General features: G+C 45.2%; 1 protein-coding gene across 1 annotated transcript in view; it reads left to right on the top strand.

Moving 5' to 3' along the window:
• Nucleotides 1–894: 894 nt before the first annotated feature.
• The window catches only part of LOC105302139 (RNA-binding protein Musashi homolog 2), a 264916-nt gene continuing 241313 nt past the window's right edge, over nucleotides 895–24497 (top strand). Inside the window, exons 1-3 of the mRNA XM_011375105.2 lie at nucleotides 895–910; nucleotides 1452–1543; nucleotides 2351–2443. Of these exons, the coding sequence (XP_011373407.2) occupies nucleotides 895–910; nucleotides 1452–1543; nucleotides 2351–2443 (201 nt within the window). The remainder of the gene's footprint in view (nucleotides 911–1451; nucleotides 1544–2350; nucleotides 2444–24497) is intronic.

Below are 24497 nucleotides of genomic sequence, written 5' to 3'. Positions count from 1 at the left end.
CTAATTATTACATTTCCATTTTATAATGGATTAAATGTCTTATTATATTAGATTGTAAGCTCCAGCACCTAGCACTTAATATATCTGTTGAATGAATACATTAGGAAAGTTAGGTTAGTAAAATTTGGCGATTAGTGAGTGTAGGGAGAGATTTAAATCTGGAGAGGGCCTGATGGTGTTTCACCTCAAAAGTGACCTTCATCCACCAGGGAGATCAAGGAACACATAAGAGGAAGATGGACAGTAAGGAGCAGAATTAGATGCTCACCATTTAACAAGAGGTTCTTGGATCTTGGTGTTGTGGACACTGGTTGGGATCTTTCTAGAATGTTCTCATGTACATGATCTCATCTAACCTCCCATTCATCCGAAAGAGACAAAAACAGTAAATCACAGCTTTAAACACACGTGCAAACCACTGCATGGCTCTCACAGCCAATAGGAAGTCGCGAGGATGGTGTTCTCTTAAAATAGTTCAGGAAGTCCGCTATTTCAAAGGTTATTCCAGTTGGGTTGCGGTGGCACAAGTCCCCTCTGGGAGCTGCTAAGCTAAACATGAGCTCCTCGAAACCTGGGAGCCACCTTTGTCGTGGCCATCGTACTTACAGATTCATGAGAGTTCGGGGCTAGGTGGGACTTGGAACTCTGGTCCAGGACTTCGCTGTGCAGAGGACAGAACCCAGACCTCAGGGTGAGTCCTGCTCAGGGTCACACCCAGACTGAGACATAGGATAGGGTTTCCAGTGCCTTTTATACTCCTCAGCACAGCCTACCAGTACTCACTGTGCCCCCACGTGTCACTCAGCTGAGGCTTTTCTGTTGGGGGCAGGTTGGTTGGTTCATCTCTCAGCAAATGTGTCAGGAGCCTTGGTGATGACAGTGGTCCAGGCAACCATGGCCTCATACTTCGGTATCCTGTATCGAATTATAATAGACATATGTGACATTGTGGACTTTTTATGTTCCAAGATGTGTCTCATTCCTTTATTTTGGGGTCTCGGTCATATTTTTCTTCTCATCAAACATTTCTCCCGAGCTTTACAGAGGTATAATTGACAAATAAAGTTTCAAGATAAAGTGTGCAACATTATGATTTGGTATATGTAAATATTGTGACAAGATTCCTCCCATTGAGTTAAGACATTGAGCTTTTATATGCAGCCACACTGGTGAGACCTGTACCACTGAGTTTTTAAGTTTTTTATTTGACATTAAAAAAAACCCCACAGAGCCTAAACTCAGTCTTCAGAATAAAACTTACCTTCTTTTTTTCCTTTTTGGCTCCTACATGCAAGATTTTTGATTTCTGCTCTGAACAGTTTGTCATTGAGCTTCCTTCTTCCTTTGCTTTGGAACTGATGGAGTCCTGAAATGTGGCCACACACATTCGTTTTCGTAGACACCAAACATTTGTGGGTTCTGTATGCCCAGTTCTGTTTTTGCCATTTCAGGGGGTGTCGAGAGGAATGAGGAGCTGTCACCGCCTGGGGGAGGAAGTCAGGAAGACGAGATTATCAATGACTTTAGTACTAGGTGGGAAGTAGTGAGTTCTGTGAAAGGCAGACGGGTACAGTGTTAGGGGTATTCAGACGAGGGAAGAACAGCTTCTGGATGGGGCGACTATAGAGATATTTTGAATTTTGGAGAAGGTCGTTGGATCTGGGACGATGGTCATAACTTGCCATTGAAGATTTGGGCATGAAGAGGCATTCCAAGGAGAAGGACCTGTGTGGATGAAGGTGTGGAGACCTGGGGATTAGCTGGGCTTGACTGGGTATAGGGTGAATCAAGGTGAGTCATGAGGAATCATGATGGGAAGGAGGACTAGTGACTGGAGAGTGGCCCTTGTGTGTGAGGTCAGTGTCTGTCTTGTTGGCAGACATATACCAGTGCCCAGAACAACTCAGTGTAGACAGTCCACACATATTTTTGAATTAACGTGTGATTTGCTTATTGACAAATTTTATGGTTACTTTTCTGGGCAGCAGATTTTTATGTACATAGTTCTATTTTGTTTATGTCTCTTAGGTTTCAATAGCCTTGGCACACGACTTTTCTCTCTGTGCTAGTATATCAGAATAAAGCTGTGCATTATGTCCAAAGAGGTTCTGAAGTCCACTCTGGGTCTGTATGAAACTCGAGCCTTTAGATTGTGGCCTGAAGGCCTAAGATATCCAGAGTGACTGTCTCGAGCATCCTCAGATATCCGAAGGCCCCACTCCATGTAGCTTGAGTCTCTCTAAAATTGCCTTCCTAGAGAAATGTGGAGAGTGGCTTGTTTCAGCATCTTAGCAAGTGTTGCTTCAGATAACGTGGTTAACCCATGTCTTCTTCTTGCTGTTTCTTGCAGATGGTCACAAGAACAAAGAAAATATTTGTAGGCGGATTATCTGCGAACACGGTGGTGGAAGATGTAAAGCAATATTTTGAGCAGTTTGGCAAGGTAAGCAGTGCATGGGTTGGAGAGCACATACCTGATCAGTTCGTAGAAGAGGCTGTCATGGTCACTGCCTTTGCCACAGCCGTTTCCTCAAGAACCTTGTCCTTGAACTTGGCCATCATGATTTAAGTGGAATTTGGCGGGAGCTGAGACGGAAGAGCCCGGCTTGTGGTTGGTATGGCGCCTCACGTGCCTGCAGGAGCAGACAGAGTGGTCTTTGAGTGTGGTAGTGTTGGCATTTGCTGGCCACGTGGGGCCTCGGCTGGGAGCTGGCGGTGGCAGCGACTGGGGAGGGATGCGGGACTGAGTCATAGGACAAGAGCTCCCACAGAAGCTGCTAGAGGCCTGTGAGACTGCGCTGGGCTTCATTCTGTGCCTTTCTGGATAGCGCGTTGGAGAGGAGTTCCCCTGGGGCCCTTTGCAGCTAAACCCACCCCTGTCAGATGTCCAGGGAAACTCGAAGGATGCTGGGCCTCTACCTGTCAGAATGTCTGTGAGACAGCAGTAAAATTATCCCCTGGGCTCTGCTGCTGGAATAAGCTGAGCAGCACTGAATGCCCCAGATCAGTCAGGAAACTGAATATGAGAGTGTGTGCGTGTGCGTGCCAGACAGACAGAGTCAGACAGAGACAGACAGACGGGATACGTAATCAGGGGTGATGTGTGTGCTTAATTCAGCCTCTTTCTAGTTGGTGGGGGAAGACAATGCCTCCTTGGAGAGTGGGTTCTTCTTGAGGATGACACAGTCCTTACGTGAGTGTGTTGCCCTATGGCAGCTTGTGGGGGGCAAATGGGAAACAGACTCTTGTTGGCTCTTATGTCGCAGGAGGCTGGCAGGTGAGTAGCTGAGCTGACTTGCTTTTTGCATCTTTTAGTAGTTGTGGACATTGTCCTGGGAGCCAAGTGTGGAACAGTTCCTCTCGCACAGGTCTGTACGCCCCCCAACTGAGGGGCTGACGTGGCAGAGGGCTGTATCCTATAAAAGACCCTACACCTGTTCTAAGCTTCGTCACTTATTCCCCTCACCTTCATGACAGCTGTCACTCTTTTCTTGGGTGACACAAAGGCACCGCACCCACCGCCCAGTCTGAAGGTTCTGTGCTTTGTTTGCCCGAGGCAGTGGACAGCTATGACCCTATTCCAGGTGTGTCCAGTTGTGAGCTGCTGTCTGGGAAGAGTGCTCTGACCTCTGTTTAGCCTCGAAATGGAGATTTCTTTTGGTCTCTGGTATTAATCAATTTCTGCATGGATGAGAGACCATGCGACCAAGAGAAACCAGCCTCCTCCAGCCCAGCCTTGCATTCAGAATGGCACTTAACTGCCCTTCCAGGTCGGCTGTGAAAGACGTCTTCCCCACGGCACCATCTGCATTGCCAGTTGGGGGCTGCTTCATTCCGGCCAGTTCTAAAGAAGAGCTGAGTGTGTTGGTGATCCTGTACGTTATTGTACTTCACTTTGAGATGGATTTAAAGCACCAAGGGGGGATTTGTCCATTGCCCAGCCCCATCCTGCCTAGGGAGAGAGATTGGAAATAATTAAATGAGACAAGTCCAGCTCGCATAATAGAAGGCTCGGGAGTGCGAGCCCTCTTTGCTACCATTCCGCCTTTGAAACAGGGCCGGGGGTAGTGTTTGCAAATATCAGGTGGGATTTTTTTTTTTTTTCAAGCCACAACCTGCCTTGGAATCTCATGGGCTTGTTTGTGGGTGTCAGGGAAGTTGATGTTGCCCAGATGGGCTGCTGGCATATTCCAGACAGGCTCGTACTTGTCACGTCTCTGCACATTCCCAACTCTTGGTTTCTCTCTCTCTCTCTTTCTCTCTGTCTTTCTGTCGTTTTTCATTAACGCTCACAGTTGCAACCGAGTCCGCCAACAGTGGGAGGCTCTGCAAGCTTTGGCCAGGCTCATGGCAGCAACCATGACTGCCCTGAGAACAGTTGTCCTCTTGTCTGGGAGGCAGTCACAGGCCGTCTTCCCTGGCATGGCCCTCACCGGGTCTGAGGCCATTCAGTTAATTTTGCAGTAACATTCATTGGTGGATTCCGGCAGGATGGGTAAACTTATCAAAGGTTTCATTAAAGGAGTAAGGAGGCTTTTGAATGTATCAAAACCGTAATACTCTCTGTGCTCATGTTTTAGGAGCTTGTTTCATGCATATGCTCTATACATTTTCTGGTTCTGTCTTTCGAATAGCTTTCTCCTCTTTTGGCTGGTGGCTAGTGTTACGTTTGTGTCCCCTTGGGCAGGGCCCACCACCTCTCAGGATTCTGGTATAATTCAGTTGAATCCAGAATGATCAAAGGAGAGGAGATTGCTGCTGGGCCTTAGAGGCAAAGAGTAAATCCAGCAACCTTGAAACGAAGTAACAGTAACAAATTGGCAAACTGACTCTGTCCTGCAGTAGTTTATATTCTGGTTGAAGTAAACAGAACACATACACGCTTACACACACGCACGCACGCATACATGACGTATACGCACACGCATGCACACATTCCTGGCTCTGTAAAGTTGTTTGGGGCTCTTTTCAGTTGGTTTATTGCAAATCAGTGAGGTGTAATTTTATTATTATTTAGTGACTGCATACTAAGTGTTGGGTACTGGGCCAGGCCCTTGACTTCTATTATCTCATTTAATTCTTCTCTGGATGGTTGGAGGAGATATTGCCCATTTTGTAAGATCGTTAAATCTTTGACACGAGGTTCCATAGCCCCCTGAAGGAGAGAGCGAGATGCAGACTCCCCCTCTAGGCCACATTCCTGGCCACATTCCAACTGCTGATAGATCCACACACACGATGGACTTAGGTGAGGAGGAGGCAAAGGAAGGAGAAAGATCGCGCCCCCTTCACGGGCCCTGGGACAGGTGGGAGCCTGGACATGTGTCGCCTCATTTCATCTGCACAGCAGATTTTGGTACCATCATCCCCTTTGACAAAGGTGGACAGTAAGGGTCAGGGGCGTTAAATCTTGGCTACGGTCACCTAGGTAAGGCAGTATAACAGCCAGAATTCACACATACTCTCCTCTTCCTCCTAGTCTAGAACTTTCCGTCCTTCTACAGTCTCCTTTCAGGGTTCGCCACCCTCTTCTCAGGTTTCCCTCGCTGTCGTTCCTCTCTTTTCCCATCTTGCCTGAGGTGGCAGCTGCTTCAGCTGTTTATTTCAGGTGGCGATCAAGATGGGTGAGACTGCTATCATGGGGCCGAGCTAAGGGGTTTAAATATGTCATTACCGTAAGTGGAGTGGGTGCAGAGTGACACACTGAGAGCTTTAAATAACTCAAATCGGAGGCTTGTAAACCCTTTTGTGCTTTTCTCCCACCTTTCTCCCAGGTTAGGGATGTCATTACCTGTTTATATTTAAGGTGAGATCATGAGGTATGGCCATTAGCATAAGGACCCTGCTAACTTGGATGGCTGTCCTTACCCCCTGGTGTTGTCGTTGGAGAGAGGTAAACTAGAAGGCATTCCAGGCCCTCGGGCTTGGTCTGACTATGTAGTGACCCCACCGTGATACCTGAACAAGCCATTTCTCTCCTGGAGTAAGTTTCTCATCTCTGTCACAGCTACTGTCTTCTGCCGCTGGATTGAGAAAGCAGCCATAGCAAACAATTGGATGTGACCGTGTTCCAATGAAACATATGTTTACAAATATAGATGGGGCGGGGGGCACATTTGGCTCATGGGCCGTAGTCTGCCAACCCCTGGATTAGATTATTTCTAAGATTGGTTTCAAGCTTGAAAATTTCATAATTTGGAAAGTATTTAAATACACATATATAAGTGGATAGTTAGATAGCTATCTAAGTTATCTATGGACTGTAACCAAAATAAGATATGAGTAGTAATGAGCATGATATAATAAGTAAAATGGTCATAATTGTGGTAGAGATAATTTCTGGACTTTAAGCTGAAGATTCTATTTGGAAAAAGCTACTATTTATAAACTGGAATCTTCATCCTATGAGTAAGATCCAGCAAAAGTGTAGAGTATTTCCAACTCCCTATTACGTGTGCTGGATCTAAATTAATGAAGACTCAGAATTTGAAAAGTTCACATTTTACTGTGAAGATTTTTTGCGTTGATGTTTCTGCATTAGAGGGATGTGTGCTTTGCGCTAAGCTTTTTAACGCATTTTAAAATTTGATTCTCAAGGCTGTCAAGCAAGATAGGTGGGATAGCTGTCATGTAAGTGACAAAACTAAGGTTGAGAAAGGTCCTTAAGTTGTCCAGGATCACACGGCCCATGCTGGATAGAGCCTGGATAGTCACTCATTTTTGCACAATCTAGCCCTTACCTCTTTTCGCTATTTATAAACCTCCCACTTTATCATTAAGGAGCCCGGCACTCAGAAGAAGCAGCTTTGTTCATTTGTCAAGAATGTTGATACACAGTAATTTATTTTACTGCTTCCGGTTTCCTGGTGGACGTTATCTGTGCTCAAGATTTCATACAGACAGGAATGATGTATATAGACTATTCCAAAAAATGGCACATAAACGATGCTTTAGATACGCACATACAGACCCAGACAATCCATCGGCCTGTCCTCCACTGTTCTCCCCACATCACCATCCGGAATAGCCCAGCTTGGTAATTAAAAAGCACTGGGATCAAAGAAAGTCCATGTGTATAGATTTCTTCCTTCTCCCCTTTAGGCCCCTCCTTCAAATACCGGTTTCTTAAATTCTCACTTATGGGATTTTGGAGATCAAAAAGAGGCCTTTAAATGTAATGAATTCTCGGCTTCGTCCCGGATGGAGCCGTTCTGCACCTTTCAGCTGTTCACCTCGATGATAGGGCTGCTCAGCGCCGAGCTCGCTAGGTAATTCTCACTTTATATAACTCCTATGAAAGCAAAGCAGCCCGCATCTGGAGGCTTCCAATTATACTTCACATGGTGAACTGTGTAATTAGTTTGGAAGACTTACGCTTAGTCATTGGTTTATCCTAATCGGCTTTGGCTTTCCCCACCAACAAAGTGAGCTTATTTTGCTAAGCTGAAACGACTCTGCACCCTTTGTTCCAGCCTTTTATTGTCTCATTCCTTTCATTCTGTTTTACTGCCAAAGTTCTGTTTCATTAGGCCTACAAGTCATTTCCAATTCAGTGGGCTGCTACAATCCGGCCTTTATCACTAGGCTGCCCTGGTTCCCATGTCCCTTCTGGGCCAGTGCCCGAATTTGCGGTTTGACATGAGGGCTTTAACCCCTTCCTCGGCCAGCCCCTCAGTGTGGTGGATGGGAAAATGAGGCCTTCAAGGAAAGTTACAGCTCCTTAGTTCTCATCAAAGGGGAGCTCTGTGGAAATGAGGTGAATAGAGTCCTTCGAGTCTTTCTGTTGGATTTGGGGTTCTGTGTGGGCCTATAAAAGTTAACTTGAGCTACAGAGAATTGTGCGTGAAAGCCTTTTCCGGGGGAAAAAAAAATGAAAACAAGTGAATTGGCTTTTTAATATAATGAGATCTTCTTATTTGTTGCACTCGTGTGCAGGATTGTCAGCGAGTTTGCTCCGGGAAGTGTTTGACACCTATTATTTTCAGCTCCAGGTTTTATGCGCAGGTACAATGGTGGCGTCCCCGGCCGCTGCTCAGATACCCCTTTTTGATACTGTAGGTGTGAGGAGAGTAAGATCTAGAATAAAAATATTACAAAGCCTTTGATATTTGAAAAGCAAGAGATTTTTGAGAAAATAAATGAGCAGGTTACCATATTCCTGAGTGGATTGTTAACCATGAGGTAAAATTTTATTGCTTCCAAATGTGAGTTGTAGATAAATGGAGCTTCGTGCGGCGCTGTTCTCTCTGATCAGGCCCGGAAAACAAAAGTCCTGTCTGTCCTTTGTGGGCCTCAAAGCTCCCATGGGGCGTTTGTCTTCTGCAGTGGTTTGTACAGGTGGACCGACTGGAGAGTGGTCGCCGTGCCTGGGCCTCACCTGTCATCTGCTCGCCTGTGCTCTGGAGAGCCTCGATGTTCTTCAGGCTTTGAGTTATAACTGTAGAGTGGATCAGGAAGGACCGTTTGCCTCTCCCCTTCCGGGCCTGGCCCGGCTGAAGGTTACTTCTGTGTTTAAATTTTCTTCCTGTAATAGCCCAGAACAAGGCCAACGCTGTCCTCATGTTTTATTAATTCTCTGTCTGGTTTGTGTCAGTCTCTCCCTTCGGAAGTGTGTCATACGGGGGAGGGGACTTTATTTGCCCTCTGACCCCTGGCAGAGCTGCTGAGTGCAAAAAGTCGCAAGTTAGCAAACAGTAGAGTCCTGCCTCATCTGTCTGCCTCAACCTCCTAAGCCAGGTGGCAGCAAGCAGACAGAGCAGTTACCCACAAGTAATACGATCCTTGGGCTTTGCAGGTAAACTCTCCTGCCAAACAACTTTGTATTTTCCTGGTGAACTTTTTCCTCCATAGACCGACTTCTGCTACAGTGGAGGGAGTCGAGTTAGAAGTAGACTGAGCACCTCAACCTCACTACTCCTAAATACTTTTTTTTTTTGCTTAAAAAAAAAGGAGCTCTTGAAATAGATTAGTGGGTTTCTAGGAAAACTTCCATTTCCCTTTTAGTGTATAAAATACAGCCAGCTGTTGTTGGGCGCACGCATCAGACATTATTATTGTTCTGTTAACAGTGTTTTTAAAAATACAAGTAGGAAAAATAGGATGCCTTCTGGGGAGCAAGCTGGGAAAACTTTGAGATTACACGAATCAAATGCCATGTTTGAATACATAGTAGGTAGAGGAACAAGGCCCCAGCTTTCTGGCTTTGCTGTTTAACTGTATTTCCCAGTATGGTTTAGCTTTATTTAATTTTTCTAGGGGGCCGTGAAGAGGAAGGCAGGGGAGCCGTTGGGCAGGAAGCAGTTAATGAGCCTGAGAGAGGGGAGAGAGAAGGGGCTTCAAGCACATCCACCAGCTCACCTTCTCAAAGCCCTCCTGGCAGCCTCTGAGGACATCACTTACAATGGAGTTGTTTGCATGAGAAAGAAACCCTTTCTCCCTCTGGTTGTTCTTCAGTGGGGACTGAAAACGTCTGAGAAATCGTGGTTCAAGCTTGTGCCAGTGGGTGCAAGGAGTGGTTGGTTCTTAGGGAAGAGAAAGCTCAGTTCATTTAGACTTGGCATAGAAATCGAATTCCATTGTTTTGTGGAGTGAACATTGATATGGAGATTCTTGCCCGCCCCTCGCCCCGTCAATAGGACACCCCATTACATGGGTCGTGTATGCTTTTCTTTTTTTTTCCTTCTTCTCTTTTTTTCCCCTTCTTTTGTCCTCTGAGAATTAGTCTCTCTGTAGAATGGCCGGATTTGTCAAGTTACCACCCCCTAAATTTTTACAGCTGTGTAGATTCAGACTTGGTATTTGTGAGTTAGCTAAAAGTGGGCTGCCAATCGCTATTTTATTTACATTCGAAGCCATAAGAGTGAGAGCCCCAGAAAAATGTTAATATGCAGGAAGAAGCAGAAGGGTTGAGTTTCTGACTGTTGCTAACCTCACCGCTGCCTTTAAAACCAATCATGAGGCACACGGCTGATATTTAATAGCTTTTAGCTGATTATTTTTCTTCTCCTCCTCTTTCTTTTCTATCCAAGTTGACCTGGGTGTACTTGAGCGGAAATGAAGTCATCCAAATGCTGAATTAGAATAATCACAGGCCTCCAAGAATGAAATGGAAGCAGAGATTAAATGGTAGAGGGAAAGCTGGCATTAATAAGCACCAGGAAAACTTTGCATAAAATAAATAGGAGATTTGATAGGTTGAATTTGTATATGCATTTTTCTCCACTTGGTTTTGTCTTCTTAGAGTCGAGTTACTGGCAAAGTGGGATTTGATTTGCGTCAAGTCCGCATACCTTCTGCAGCCTGGGTGATAGTCCTTTCTTTTTCGTGGGACGTTTGTGTGACCAGGATGTTTCCAGGATGGAAGAATCCGGGTGGAGGGGCCCTTACTGTGAAAGGTTGATGATTACTTGTTGCAAGTGTAGGGGCAGGACACAGATGGAAGACAACACACAGCGGGCAAACAGTAAATATTATGGACAGATTTCTGATATTAGGGAGAAAACCTGGGCAAGGAAAAAGTAGAGTGAGTAACCGCCCCGATTTGCCTAGGACTAAAGGGTTTCCGGGAGCTCGGGCCTGCAAACTACCTTAAATACAAGGGAGGTGGGAAAAGTCGAGACACTTGGCCAGAAACCCTAAAATGGGTGAAACCTTCTTTGACCACTTCAAGGCAGATTTAAATAGTCCTTCCTGCGTGTTACAGAGCACTTACTTCATACGTATTTACAGTTTGTCTTCCTGATTTAACTCAGCCACTGGGGGCAAGAGCCAGCATAGGACCTGCACATGCGCCGGCCAGCGAGTGTTAACCGAGCAGGACAGACAGACGGACCTGCAGTCCTGGGGCAGGGGCCGCTCATCATTGATTTGGAGTGTAGGACCACTTCGGGCTCTTATTTGGGCTCCAACTTGGGGATTCTATCTATGTCTCTTGAAAGTAAACATTTCTGCCCCGCGTGGTGAAAAGCGAGCTTCTTGTAGTTAAAGAGCAAAATAAGGATTTAATTAGATTTTGAAACCCAGCAGAGTGGTTTGTTTACAGGAAGTTGCTTTTAGGTGGCCTGTCGTAGAAGATGTAATTTGTGGAATCAGATTAGTTGTAAATTAGAGATTTTTGGTTGTTGAGGTCGCTCATAGTCTTTTATAATTGGTGGCAGAGGTAAATATTTTCAGACTTGCTTATCGTAGAGTGTTAGTGTTTGGGAAGAAAAAACAACTGAAGGTGCTTTTTACTTAAGGAAACATACGTGAGAGTGTGGTTGACGATCGGAGGAAGTGTTCCTGCTCTGACTCCCAGCTTTCCTGGGGGATGGCAGAGAGCTGGGCAAGCACCGGTGAGGTTAAGTGCTGGAGTTTGCTAGGGAGCTTGCCGACTCTGTGATGTGGAAACAGATATTTCTGTTTCTATCTTTTAAGAAGACCGCCCCATTTCCTTTATTGATAGATGTGTTTCAGTGGCCAAAAGGAGGATTTATTGCTAGCATAGTTCTCCATTCCTACTAAGTTGGCATCTTATGTTCAGTTTCAGAGATTCCTGTTTGCCCAGACCTTTCATGGGTCTTGTCTTATTACTGTCTCAACAGTCCTGTGATGTAGGAGGATTATCCCCATTTTAAAGTTAGGAAAGGAAGACTGGGAGAGCAGACTTGACTTGCTCAGGACTCCTCAGCCAGGTAGCAGTGGGCCCCAGGTGCTGGTCATGACCCCTGGTGAGAAGTCCGGGTGCCGGGGGCGGTGTGTTGCTTTGCCAGAGCTGTTCAGGCTGGGGCCGCCTCTCTCAGGCATAGGGGTGCCATGACCAGCAGTGTGCAGAGCCACATGATTGACGTGGCATATTTTCCAGGAAGCTAGCTGGCTATGACTTACTTCATGGTTGTTTACAACTTATTATATCAGGACACATATTATGGCACAGAATGCAAAGTTTATGCAGTCGTTTCAAAAAACCATGATATTTAGAAACATTTCAGGATAGCTGCTGGCTACGTTGGCCTGTCTGTGGTCATCCCAGGCTGTCCTGTGATTTACTTGACCGTTAGTATTTGGGTGGAAACATTGAGAATCACCACCTTCTAGCCTAGAGGTTGGTATACTTCTTTTCCTAAGGGCTAGACAGTAACTGTTTTCAGTTTTGTGGCCCAGATGGTCTCTCGCCACCTCGCATCCCTGCCATTGTAGCAGGACAGCAGCCATAGACAGTATGAAAATGAAACATTGTGGTTGTGTTCCAATAAAACTTTATTTACAAAATGTTTGTGACTGTGTTCTGAAAAAACTTTATTTACAAAAATCACAAGGCTTTTGGATGTGGCCCTCAGCCATAGTGTCCCCACCCCCTGGATTAGCATATCGCTTAGTAATGAGAGCATGGATTTTTTTTTTTTATACTCTTGTGTCAAATCCAGCTCATCTATTTACTAAGTCTGTAAACTTGCGCAGGCCATTTAACTTCTTTCTACCTCATTTTCTTTATCTGCAGAATGAGGGTGAGGATGAAACTCACCACACAGGATTGTCGTGACGATTTAGTTAACTAATGTGTATATACGGTTGATCCTTGAAGAACACGAGTTTTAACTGCGCAGGTTCACTTATACGTGGACATTTTTCAATAAATGTACAGTTGGCTCTCTGTATCCCCGGGTTTCACATCCTTGGATTCAACTAGCCATGGATTGAAAACGGTATTTTTGATCTGCAGCTGGGGATCCACACATGTGGAAGACCGACTGAATGCATTGTTCTACACCATTTTATATAAGGGACGTTAGCATCCGTGGATTTGGGTGTCTGCCAGGTTCCTGGAACTAGTCCCCCTGTGGATACTGAGGGACGACTGTAAAGTTTTTGGGGAGTCAAAACTTATACACAGATTTTAGACTGCTGGGGGGGGTCGGGGTCAGCACCCCTACCCCCCTCATTGTTCAAGGGTCAACTGTACTCCTTAGCATCCTGCTAGAAACAGAGTAAGTGCTTAATAAATACTAGAAACATTAGCTGTTGTTATTTCCATCCTCTGAGACCCAGATTCAACCTTTGGAGTTGCCTCTCCAACCGAAACCAGCAGTACTCCACCCCTGCCACCACCCTCCCTCCCCACACACACATACACATACACTCCACAAACTCTACCATTTTTTCCATCTGCCCTTTGGGTGGGCTTACCACTCAATTCTTCCACCCACCTTGGGTCTTTTTAGATTTAAGATGACGATTCAGTTTTGTATAGTTTTCGAAGGCGTATACCTCAAGTTTAATCCAGCTGCTCTGATGCTTCCAGTTTGTGCAATCGACTCCAGGTTCCTCTGGCTTTGTTGGAAAACGCTGAACTGATGTGGACCAAAAGAGAATTCTTCTGATTAGACCCAGCTGATGAACTTGTCTGAATAATTAAACTTTTTGGGGGGAGGGGAGATGGGGGTTAAGGGATACTGTCTGGAAACTGTCCCAATATCATTTATCTTATGTTTATCAAAATACATTTATATATATTGATCCACTAATCTGTTTATTGCATTTATTTAGCTTCTTGGGAGAGCTTTTTACATCCTCATTTAAGTTTTCTTCCCCTTTCCTTTGCATATGATTCTAATAAGCTTGGTTTTCTGGCTTTGAATTTATAGCAAATATTAAGGTGGTGGGAAGATGTTAATAAACTCAATGTAAAGCAGGAGGGAAGAAAACCTATAAAAACAAAAAGACTTTGATCTTAAAGAGTACTGTGTGGTTAGGACCATTTAGTGCAGGGAAACAGCCATCCTTCCTCATTAGGTCCAGAAGGCATCTCGTGTACAGCCTCGTGCATCGTTCATTGGTCATTGATTCATCACCAGATCTTGATTATTCTGAATGCCAGGCACTGAGCTAGGAGCCAAGGGCACATCAGTGAATGAAACAGACAGGATCCCTGCTTAGTTGTAGCTTAAGTTTTAGGATGGAGTCAGGGAAGACCAGCCAAGGGCAAACAAGTAAGCAATAAAAATAATTACAAATTGTCTCAAAGGAAACAAACCAGGAGGTGAGAGAATCCATAATGGGAGTATTAAAGAGGGAATCTTGGTTTATCAGGGAAAATTCAAGTCCGTATAGCCTCATTGCCCCGAGAAGACTATAAATTCCACCAAGATGGGGCTGGTTCTGCTTACTCGCTGTATAGCACCAGGACTGGCCCAATGCCTGGGCCATAGTTGGCGCTCAGTAAATAGTGGCAAATGAATGGACCCTCTGTACCAGAGAGCAAGGCTGTGCCAGTCATTGGAGGAGTTTCAAACGGTAAATTATTTTTCTTTTTAAAAATGGGGCTTTAAGAGAATATATTCAGTTATCTGAAGCATTTCCTTATGTGGAACACATTATTCCCCTGAAGCCCAGGATAAATGAACTATTTCCACCCTGAAGTGAAAGCTTACTAGAACTAAGCGCTATCTGGGCAGGGTGGGCTTACCACTCAATTCTTCCACCCACCTTGGGTCTTTTTAGATTTAAGATGACCCAACTTGCTACCTCCCACTCTGCAAAGGCATGGCCTTTGCTGTTGCAGGTACGGTCTCAGGCAAATCTTGGTGTATCGGGTAGACACAGAAGGGACCATGAGAGGCGGGTAAAAATGGGGTATATGCTTCTCGTGTTTCATCTTCTTCCCTGCTCTTCTGTCTTTTGTCTAAGAAAAGCAGGACCTGCAGAGTGGGAGGTAGCAAGTTGGGTCTGTGGTTTTTGGAAGCCAGTGGGAGCATTCATTTGTCTCGGCTCATAGATGTATGGATCTTCCTGGGTTGGGGACACTAGGTGGGCACTAGGTGGGCAGACTTGCCATTTGGTGATAAGTCAGGCTGAGGAATGAAAATGGGTCCAGCCACATTAAGCCAAAGCACAAACATCTCTGATGTTGGGAAATCTGCCTGTGGACAGAGAGAACTCATTTGTGGGTATGTTCTTTTCCCTCTTGAAAGAACAGAGGGATGCTATCAGCATTTATTGCCAGGTTCTTGGGAATTGTCTGGGTTGCATGGGATGAAGTTGAATGATTCTGGACTTGGGAATCAGGTAGACCTGAGCTTGAATTTAGGTGCCACGATTTGCTGTTAGTGTTGTGACCTTGTGCTGCTGATTTCACTGTCCTGAGCCTCGTTTCTTGTCTATTAAGTGGAGATACAATTCTGTTTACAGGGGATTTGTGAGAATTAAAAGAGACGTTTGCCCAGTGTCTGTTATGCAGGTGCTCAATAATAGTCTCCCTTTCCTTCATATTCATGCATTTGTTCATTCATTCATTCATTCATTCACTCTCTTTCTCCCTCTCTCACTCTTGGGCTCGCTTGTGCGCGCTCTCTCTCTCTCTCCCGCCCCCCGCCCTACATCCTACATTCTCTCTTTCTCTCTCTCTCTCTCTCTCTCTCTCTGGCTCTCGCTCTCGCTCTCGCTCTCGTTTGAAGTCCCAAACTGCTGACTTCCACCAGGTTCATCCCTCTCCTATAAACTCCCTACCTTAACTAGCATGATGTACTTCCTGTATGCCAAATAGGTGGTTTTGAATTTTGAAGGGACTAGTTTCGTGGTCCCTCCTAGTCTCTGCCCCCATCCCTCTGGAACCATGAGACGCATCCTGAGCCACAGAAGTCCTGGGTCTAAGATCCTGCTAGATTTAACCCAGCTGGAATTACTGCCGGGGGAGGCCGAGAGGAGGATTTGGCTTTTTTTCTTTTTATGCTAATGAGTGAATATGGCAAGGAGTCACAATATTTTCTTTCCAGGCAAAGAAATGTTGTAGTAGGAGAAACAGCATGCAGGGGAAGCAAATGTGATCTTACTGGATTCTCTCAAGGGAGGAATAGGACAAATTGTCAGCTTCTGTTGAGAAGATAATGCTCTCACTATGATAAATGCCAAGTTTCTATTGAAAACCACCATCTTAATGGCGGTGTCCCCAAGTACTCGGTGCATGCCTGGCAGCAGAGGCCGTCGACGCAAGAGAGCAGATATTTGTAGGGGATTTGTTTGTTTGCAATGAGAAATCAGTTTAAAGCAAATGAGACTGTGCATTAAAAATGTTCTTTTAAGGCAGCTTTATAGAGCTAACTGGAGTGCTCCAGCGCGGCCTGCACTTAAAACACACCTATGGGGAGACTTCCACCCTCAATAAATATTTCTTGCATCTGACTCAGATTAAAGGAGCACATGGGACTGGAAAGTCGCCTAAAATAATTTCCCCTCCCATAGGAAGTAGCCGCTGTAATTCACTTACAAGTTATTTCAAAAGGCCTGTTTGATAGAAATTTCTGCCTTCTCATGGACTGGGATTTTTCTAGTACGGTATAGAACATCGCTTCTCGACAAGGGCATGTCAGGTCATATTTAACTGAACGCCACACCCTTGCAGAGGGGTGCCTTATGCTGATTCCTTTCAGCCTCTTCAGAGTAGCTGGTCTGCCTCATAGGCCTGTGCTCTGGCAGACCTTTGGGTGAGTGAGGGAGTTCCTGAAGGGCTGGACAATGCCTTGAGGCGGTCTAAAGATGGAGCGCCTGGCTGGCTGGCTAGGGACCATGGGACCAGCTGGAGGGGGAGGAAGGTCTCCTTCCTTGTTGAAAGGCCGTAAGATGGTTATGCTCATCTGGCCTCTGTCCACTCAGTAACCCAATTCTTGAGTGCCTGCTAGGTGTTAGGCACTATGCTGGGGTCACGGAGATCAGGGAGGCAGGGCCCCTGCCTGCCAGGAGCATACAGTCAAAGAGTGGATATGCCGGTAAACAGAATTGCAGTGCAATGAGGGGAGCTGGGGGCATGCCAACCATCACTGATGGGTGGCAATGGTAGTGGCCGCTGTCGAGCTCTTCCTCTGTGCCTGTCATGCTTCACATCTGCCATCTTGCCTGTTCCTCACTGTGGCTTTTGACAATGGGTCGTGCCTTCATCTGCCTCAGCGCCAGCCTGAGGGTTGACCTGGAAGAGGTGCTTGACGGACTTTTATTCTGGGCCTGGAGGGTAGGAGGAAGTCCACAGTGTGTTTTGTCCCTGGGTGTAACAGCCCTGTCTGTGTCCACTTTGGAAAGAACCAGTGGAGAATGCTCACTTCAGTAGACCTTGGAAGAGTGAGTATGACTTTGTCATCAGCTGGAGAGCAGGGAAGGAGGCAGATTTCAAGTTAGTTGCCTGCATTCACCTCGCCCAAATGTATTAACTGCGGAGGATATGCCCCAGGATTTTAAAGACTCTTCTCTTCTTGCCAAGTTCAGAGTTCCTCTCTGAGATCTTACCTTTCAACCCCACCAGAAGCTATAGGCCAAGTTAGTTGGTTTGATCCATGCATGGGTAGGGCAGTAGACACTATGTTTTCAGTGCCGGAGAACCTCAGAGAACATTAGTCAGTTTGTCTCAGGTATATTCAGTCTCATTACTGCCTCTCAGATGCATTAAACCTGGGCCCTGCTAGTGAATGGATTTCGTAGTCCAAGGAAATTGACAAAGATGACTTCTCAGATACACGTAGGACAAAATGATAGTTAAAATTAGTAGTTTTCTGCAAAACCCATAACTTGTAATTACTGGAGTGAAAGTTTGTAAAAAGTATTCCAAATCAAATGTGTTCATTCTAGATACCTTTAAAAAAAAAAAAGGGGAACAAAAAGAAATAGCATTTATTTTCATTATGCGTTGAGGCCTCCTAGTCTCTAGGGATCATGGAATCACACGTTCTCATTCATATTCTCATTCCTAGCACCATGCCCATGGGGAGCAGGGGTTGACAAACTGAATGTAAAGGGCTAGATAGCAAAATATTTAAAAATGAACAGGACAAACAGAGACTCATGGACATGGATAATGGACTAGTGGTTACCAGAAGGGAAGGGGAAAATAAAAAAATAAAATGTTAAAAAAATATGTTTTAGACTCTGTGGGCCATATGGTCTCTGCTGCAGGTCCTTGGTTCTGTCATTGTAAGCAGCCATAGACAATATATGAATGAGCAAGCGTGGCTGTGTTCCAACAAAACTGTATTTACAGAAACAGGCAGCGGGCTGGATTTGTGGTCCGTAAGTTGCTGTCCCCTTGCTGTAGGCATTCCCAGGCCCCAACATGAGATTCAAAGAAAGGAACGATTTCATAGGGCAATGGATATTTTTAGGGTCAGTCACAAACTGATTAGGAGCAGGGCACACATGTACTTATTTGAAAGAAGCATGCTTTTATTGTAGACATGCGTCAGAAAGGCCACACATTGTGTGGTCTCATGCTGCCCTTCCCGTCCATTTGGAAAAGGCTTTCAAAGTAGCTGCAAACATACAGCCAACTAGAGGGAACAGAGCGTACAAGGAGCATTATGGTGGACAGGTGAGGTGTGTTCCTGGCGTCCTGCTGCTCCTTGGGTGATCGGATGCCGCTGCTCTGTGACAGGTGCTTTGTGTGGCTGTGGCAGCCACAGCTAGAAGACTCCACCGGAGAATGTATGTGCAAAGGCTTGCTTGTTAGGCACCACTTGCCCAGCCACATTCCCAAACGTGGAAGGCCGAACTGGAAACTTGTGTGCAGCGGATGCTTTACTCAGCCAACTCACACCCATGAGCCAAGAATTTGGTTCTAATCATTTTTTTTAAAAGAAGAAAAAAACCAGATCCACGTGGATTAATTTGCACTCCTTAGGTCTGTGAAGACCCAGTGACATTGATGTGTTGTTGAAAATGTGGAAATTAACACTTGGAAATTTTTATATAAAACCTGCATTGAAATTTCAGCTAAACATTCACACACTAAAAAGAGCTATATATTTATACCTGAAAAACTCAATTTGATGCAAGCTGCTTATTTCTCCATTGTGGTCACGTGGACTGAGATTCTTAGTATGAAATGTAATTTACACAAATTAGTCCAAGGCAGGTAGAGTGTGAAATTAAATTGATGCCTTGATTTCTGTATTCTCTAGTAAGTGTTTCTCTGAAAATTTGTTATTTCTATCCTAGGAACTTTGAAGTATGGGGTTGTTTTTTTCTAACAGAGCAAAGTTCTTATTGGTTAAGGGCATGAAACAACCTTAATTACAGGCTAAAGAGGCATGTTTCATTTTGTTTTGTGGCTAAATATTAGAGTAAGCCCAAAATTGGGCTCCTAGTAGATGTAGAAAACTTAGAATTCAACATGTCTATTAAATTTTTCAACTGTCTGGACCAAACCCTTTAATTTCTTTGGCTGTGACTAGAACAGCCTGGGGTTCTTAGCCATGCAGACCTGGAAGGGACGTTGGACACTCTTTTAGAGATGAGAAAACTGAAGCTTACGAGTGACATTGGGACCTTGGTGACTTCTCCCACGACACCCTGGGACCTGACTGTGCTCTGCCGCCACAGCTCAGCTGCTGTCTCTCTCTGAGGGCCATTGTTAGGACCTGGTGTTCTCAACCCGGTGACTGTAGCAAGAATGAGTCAAGTGTGGAGTGTCCTGGTTCAACTTTGATAATCCAAGAAGAAGGATAATTGTGTGTTTAGAAATGATTTCTAGAGCCAGCTGAGGGGCCACGTTAGAACATTTTAACACAGGCCAATATCATTTGACTTCGCCTTGCAGAATGTCAGCCTCCAGGACTAAACCCATCCAGGGAGTCCTTGAGTGGCTCGTAATCACCGTCGGCGAAAAAGGAGTCAGGTTGTACTTCCAGGGTGTAGCATGGCTGTGGCTGCATTTTATTGGTGGCATTCTGCTAGGCTACCCGCCTCAGCATGGTAGATCTGGGTCCGCCCTGCCAACTTTGGAGTGAATCATTTTCACCCCTTAACTATCGGCTGATGTTCGGGGTGCTCTGAAATGTGAATTACGGGCTCTCGTGATTTTTATTTGTCATTTCTTTGTCATAAATACCACCCGTGGTGGCATGGGTGGTATTTATCTCTCTCGTTCCCACTCGCCCCCCTTTCGGAGCCTTTGTCTCCATCTGAGTCAGCATGACATGGTTTGAAAATTGCCCATTTGCCTTTTAATGATGATTAATGTCCATAGCCATGTTTCAAATTTAGGATCTTCTTGAAGAGTCGCGGAGATGGTTACCAAGGGCAACCTGCGGAGGGAGCTGATCGTGCAGAGCTCTGTGCTTCTCCTGTCTGAATTAGATGCCTCCTCAATTTCTCCGTCTTCCCTCCAGCCCCTTGGGGACCCTTCTTGGGTTTTTGGCACAAGAAGCTGAGTTGGAGCAGATGGGCGGGCTCCCACCTGGTGAGCTTAACCTGTCCTCTTGGTCACTTTTGGTTAGAGCCTCACCATGGGGTGTCTGGAAGGGTCACTCCTTCTTGCCCCTCCCTCCCTGCCCCCAAATCAGGGAGGCCAATGAGGAGCTAAATTTCCTCCACAGCAGGTGCCCGTCATCTATCTGAAGATAGTTGCCAACATCTGGTACAATTGCCTCCGCAAACACAGTAACAAGGCGGCCTGCAGTTCAATCGCAGAGCGAGCATCGCTGCTTAATGATAACAAGCTGTTGGCCTCCCCTCTGAGATGAATCCATCTCACAGATGTTTGTCTAGTTTTGGCAATCGTATCGCACTGTAGCTTTGGTGATTATGCTCAACTGGAGACTATTACAATAAAAGAAGTTTGAACTTGTTCCATTTTTACATCCCACCCCCTTCTCCCCTGTTCTGAGGTATAATTTATATCAATGGCTGTAATATGGGTTCCATTACGGAGGCCTCTTTACTTTTTATGATGTTGGTGGAGCTGCAGCTTATAGCCTGGCTTCCTCTACAGGTTAATGTGTTTTAGCTACATCAGCGCTTTTAATGTCCTCACTTAATGGCCCCGTGGCAGTCCTGCTCGCACTCTGTCGAAGCACATGTGGACACTGAGAGGTCATGTGATTACTCGGCCTTGATATCTCCAGCTGTAGACTGTTGTGGCTCATGTGTATCTGTAGGGAGTGAACATGTTTCATGTGAGAGGCTTGGTGCACGTACAGGACAGTGAGTGGGTGGAAAGGAGAGGTGTTCCCTTGAATGTAAAGCAGTAAGAGACAAGGCCTGGACACATGGAACCTTCTAGAATTCCCTTAGCCTTCCTCTCTCCTCTCCCTCTTCCCCATTCATTTGTCTTCCCCTCCTTCTACTTCCTAAGAAGGCACATTATAGTTCTGTTAAAACAAAATACATTGTAAAGTGAATTTAAAGAAAACAAAATAAATGAAAATCACAAGTTGGTGAAATGGCACATGGAGGTCCGTCAGGCAGTTACTGCTGCAGTGTTCAGTATTTTGGGCTTTAGTATTACACCGTGGTTTAATATTTAATGTTGTTTAATATTAGGCATTTTATATTATAGCTTTATGTAGGAAAGTTGGAAGGAACTATCAACCCATTCAAATTATATTTAGTGGTAGTCAATCCTAAGTATTTTTAATAACAACTATCATTCATTGGGTCTTTGCTCTGTACTAGCCATTATGCTGACTGTTTTATTAACATATAAATATATAACTCTTACAGTACCTCAGGCAGGTAGGTATTCTTCATATCCGTTGTTACAGATGAGAAAAATGAGGCTCAGGGCAGGAAGGTACGTGCTCAGTAGCACAAAGCTGCCAAGGGTCAGAGGAAGCACTTTGTCCAGGGCCAGCGAACTCCAATCCTATGCTCATTCGCTAGTCGTCATTGTCATTAAATTTGCTTGCTGCCTGAATTGATGTCATGGAAAAATCTGTCCATCCAAGATGTGGTGCATTATATCAATCAGTACACGATAAGTCACCATCATCATTTGACATTTAAGCCTTTTTTCATTTTAATTTGGATTTTACTTTGTCAAAGATTAGGAAACGTAATGTTAGCAAGGTGTTATTTTTGACAGTGGGCTTACAAATGGGTGAGTCAGCCTGACTGTGGATGTATCATTGGTGGCAGGACACCACGTGTATCTTTCCTTGGCTAGAAATAGATATTGGTGTCTGTGCTGGTGACACATCAGGAGGCCCTGGACAAGTGCACTAGGCACTTGTGTAGGAGGAACTTTCTATGAGGCACCGGGGACGGGTCATCATGTCCTCTGGACACGACACGATTCTGTAAAGAGTTCTTCAAATATATGTCTCTGAGTCTGATAGGGAGAGAGAGAACTTTCCTTGAAAAATTAAAATAGAGTGAGCTTTTATGATGAGTATCGGAATAAAAACCATTGGGTGACTCATGAAAAATAATAATTCTCAGAAAATGGCTAAAAATATGGAACTTGAAATCCAGCAGATTATTGACGACTGAAGACATTACCTCTGCCATCAGAGTTAGCTTGAAGTATATGCTTTTAACCTAGGCCATACGAGGTAGAAATTTAAAGGCCTACCTACTAGTTCCTTTCATGATCTTGGGCAGCATTTACCTTCTCTGGGCCTTGGTTATCCCTTCTATAAAGTTGGACTAAATGACATTTTGAATCTGTTCCAGCCCTAGAGTTGAACTCTGTTGGCTTTTCCCCCCCATAATTAAGTGTCTGTTTTATGCACGACCAATGCTAGCTTCCTTCTGTGTCTGAACTAGATCCCAAGTTGCCCCAAGCAGGTCAGATCAAGCAGAATTGACCATAGAGGGTAGTGTGTTAATTTGGCATCTTCTCTTCCTTGCCTTCCCTCCGTCAGCACAGGTCTCCTGTGCAGTATTCAGCTGTAAGATTTTTCATACCCACCCAGTGTTCTCCTTCCTCTCCTGCCCCCATCAGGGCTCTTCACCCTCTCTTGCCTGCCCCTCCACACCAAATTAGTTCTTCTTTTGCAGCACTAGGGCCAAAAACCACCAAAATGCAGCAGAGACGTGTAGTGTGGCTTTTTCCAGTTTTCTCTCTTGCGGTAGTTACAATATTATTAAAAATCCATTAAATTTTAATATACCTCATAAAATATGTGCTCTTGTGAAAGCAAGCACAGATAATTATTTCTGATGAATAAACCAAGAGGACAAGTATGTATGAAGTTCATGCTGCCGCATTCAATTTTTATTATATACATCTCCTGCAGGGGCAATCATTGTGATGTTTCAGCTGGTTGTGTCGAGGGCCAGTTCTTCTCGCAGCTCCTTTGGGGCAATGTGAACCCTGAACTATTTGGGATGTTCTCAGAGCTCGTTTTTACATGGAAAGAAAAAGCCATGTGTGGTAGCCGTCTTGTATTAAACTCTTCAAACCCAAGAATGACTAAATGATTCAGGAGGAGAGACATGCTGTCCCTCCAATACGGCACGGTAGCCTTGTGGAACGAAGATCAAAATCGACATGTATTTGAAGTTCTTTTACTCGGTGGCTCTGTGCCCTTGAGCCAGTCTCCTAGCTTCTCTGAGCGTTTGCTTCCTGCATGAAGGATGATAGCTCTCTGTGCCTTGTTAGGAGGACTCTGTGCCTGGGAATAGGTTCTCTGATTCATAGGGCCCTCCCTTGCATTTCCTGTCTTCTTTTGAGGATCTTTTGAAGACCTTTCTCATAGCTCCAGAAGTTGAAAGACAGAGTTGTCTCCTGGCTTCCTGGAGGCCATGTGGTACGAGACTTGGGAACCATTAACATGTCACTGTGTAGAGGGTCCCAGCCTGTAGGGTCTGGGTCTCTTAGTATGCTCCAGAGACAGAGGCTTCCATGTTGTTTGCCAAGGGCTGCACTTGTCACGTGTTCCTGGGGAGGACAGCGGCCCTGCCTCCCCGCTCAGGCTGCCCCCAGCCTTCCTGCTGATGACTTCAAGTCCACAGCGGCATCTCCAGGCTTGGAAGTGAGGGGGCTTACAATCAAGGGGCAGAACTGGGTCCAGCAGAACCTCTGGGATGTGTGTGAGCCTCCGCCTGGGAACTGACACCTGATCTTTGTAATTTAATGAGCTTTAGCCAGGGCCCTATTTCCTTCCTGGGGCAAGGTTAGTCATCCAACAGGATCCAGCCCTGCCCGAGGTAGGGCAAGACTCAGGAAGCACTTGCAATGGTTTGAAAATCAGGGCTGGCTGCTGCAAGCATTTCTTCCCAGGGCTGCAGAGTTGCATTACCCTCACATTATATCCCACTTAACATCCTGAAGACGGGAGGGCCAGGGTTGCAGTTGGGTCACAAGAAGGTGTTCCGGAATATTCCAGAATTAGAATCAGCTGCGAGAATCAATGGTGAGATAAGTGAAACACGGCAAGAATCGGGTGGTCTGTAAATGAAGGGAGATTATTTTTAAGTGCTGTGATTTTGCTTAAGAACAGTAGGCTTACTAGAAAGATTAAATACAGAAGTCAACGAAGAAAAACTCCACTCATATTTCATCACCCTGAGATAACCCATAGTAACATTTTGTGCAGCTTCCCAGGGGTCTGTCTGCACATACGTAAACATGTGGTTGTGTTCACGTTTGTATAAATGGGATCCTATGTGTTGTTTGCCAGATTGCTTTTTCCGTTCGACGATATGTCAGAGACATCTTTCCAGTTCAGTATGCTCTATACGATCACATTCGATGCCTACGTTGTTTGTCTGGTATTGATGTACTGTGATTGACTTCCTCAAACTCTTAGGAACACTTC

Source organism: Pteropus vampyrus, unplaced genomic scaffold (assembly GCF_000151845.1).
Source record: "Pteropus vampyrus isolate Shadow unplaced genomic scaffold, Pvam_2.0 Scaffold261, whole genome shotgun sequence".
Classification (NCBI taxonomy): domain Eukaryota; kingdom Metazoa; phylum Chordata; class Mammalia; order Chiroptera; family Pteropodidae; genus Pteropus; species Pteropus vampyrus.
The sequence above is the reverse complement of the archived record's forward strand: the minus strand, read 5'-3'. Positions and strand labels throughout refer to the sequence as shown.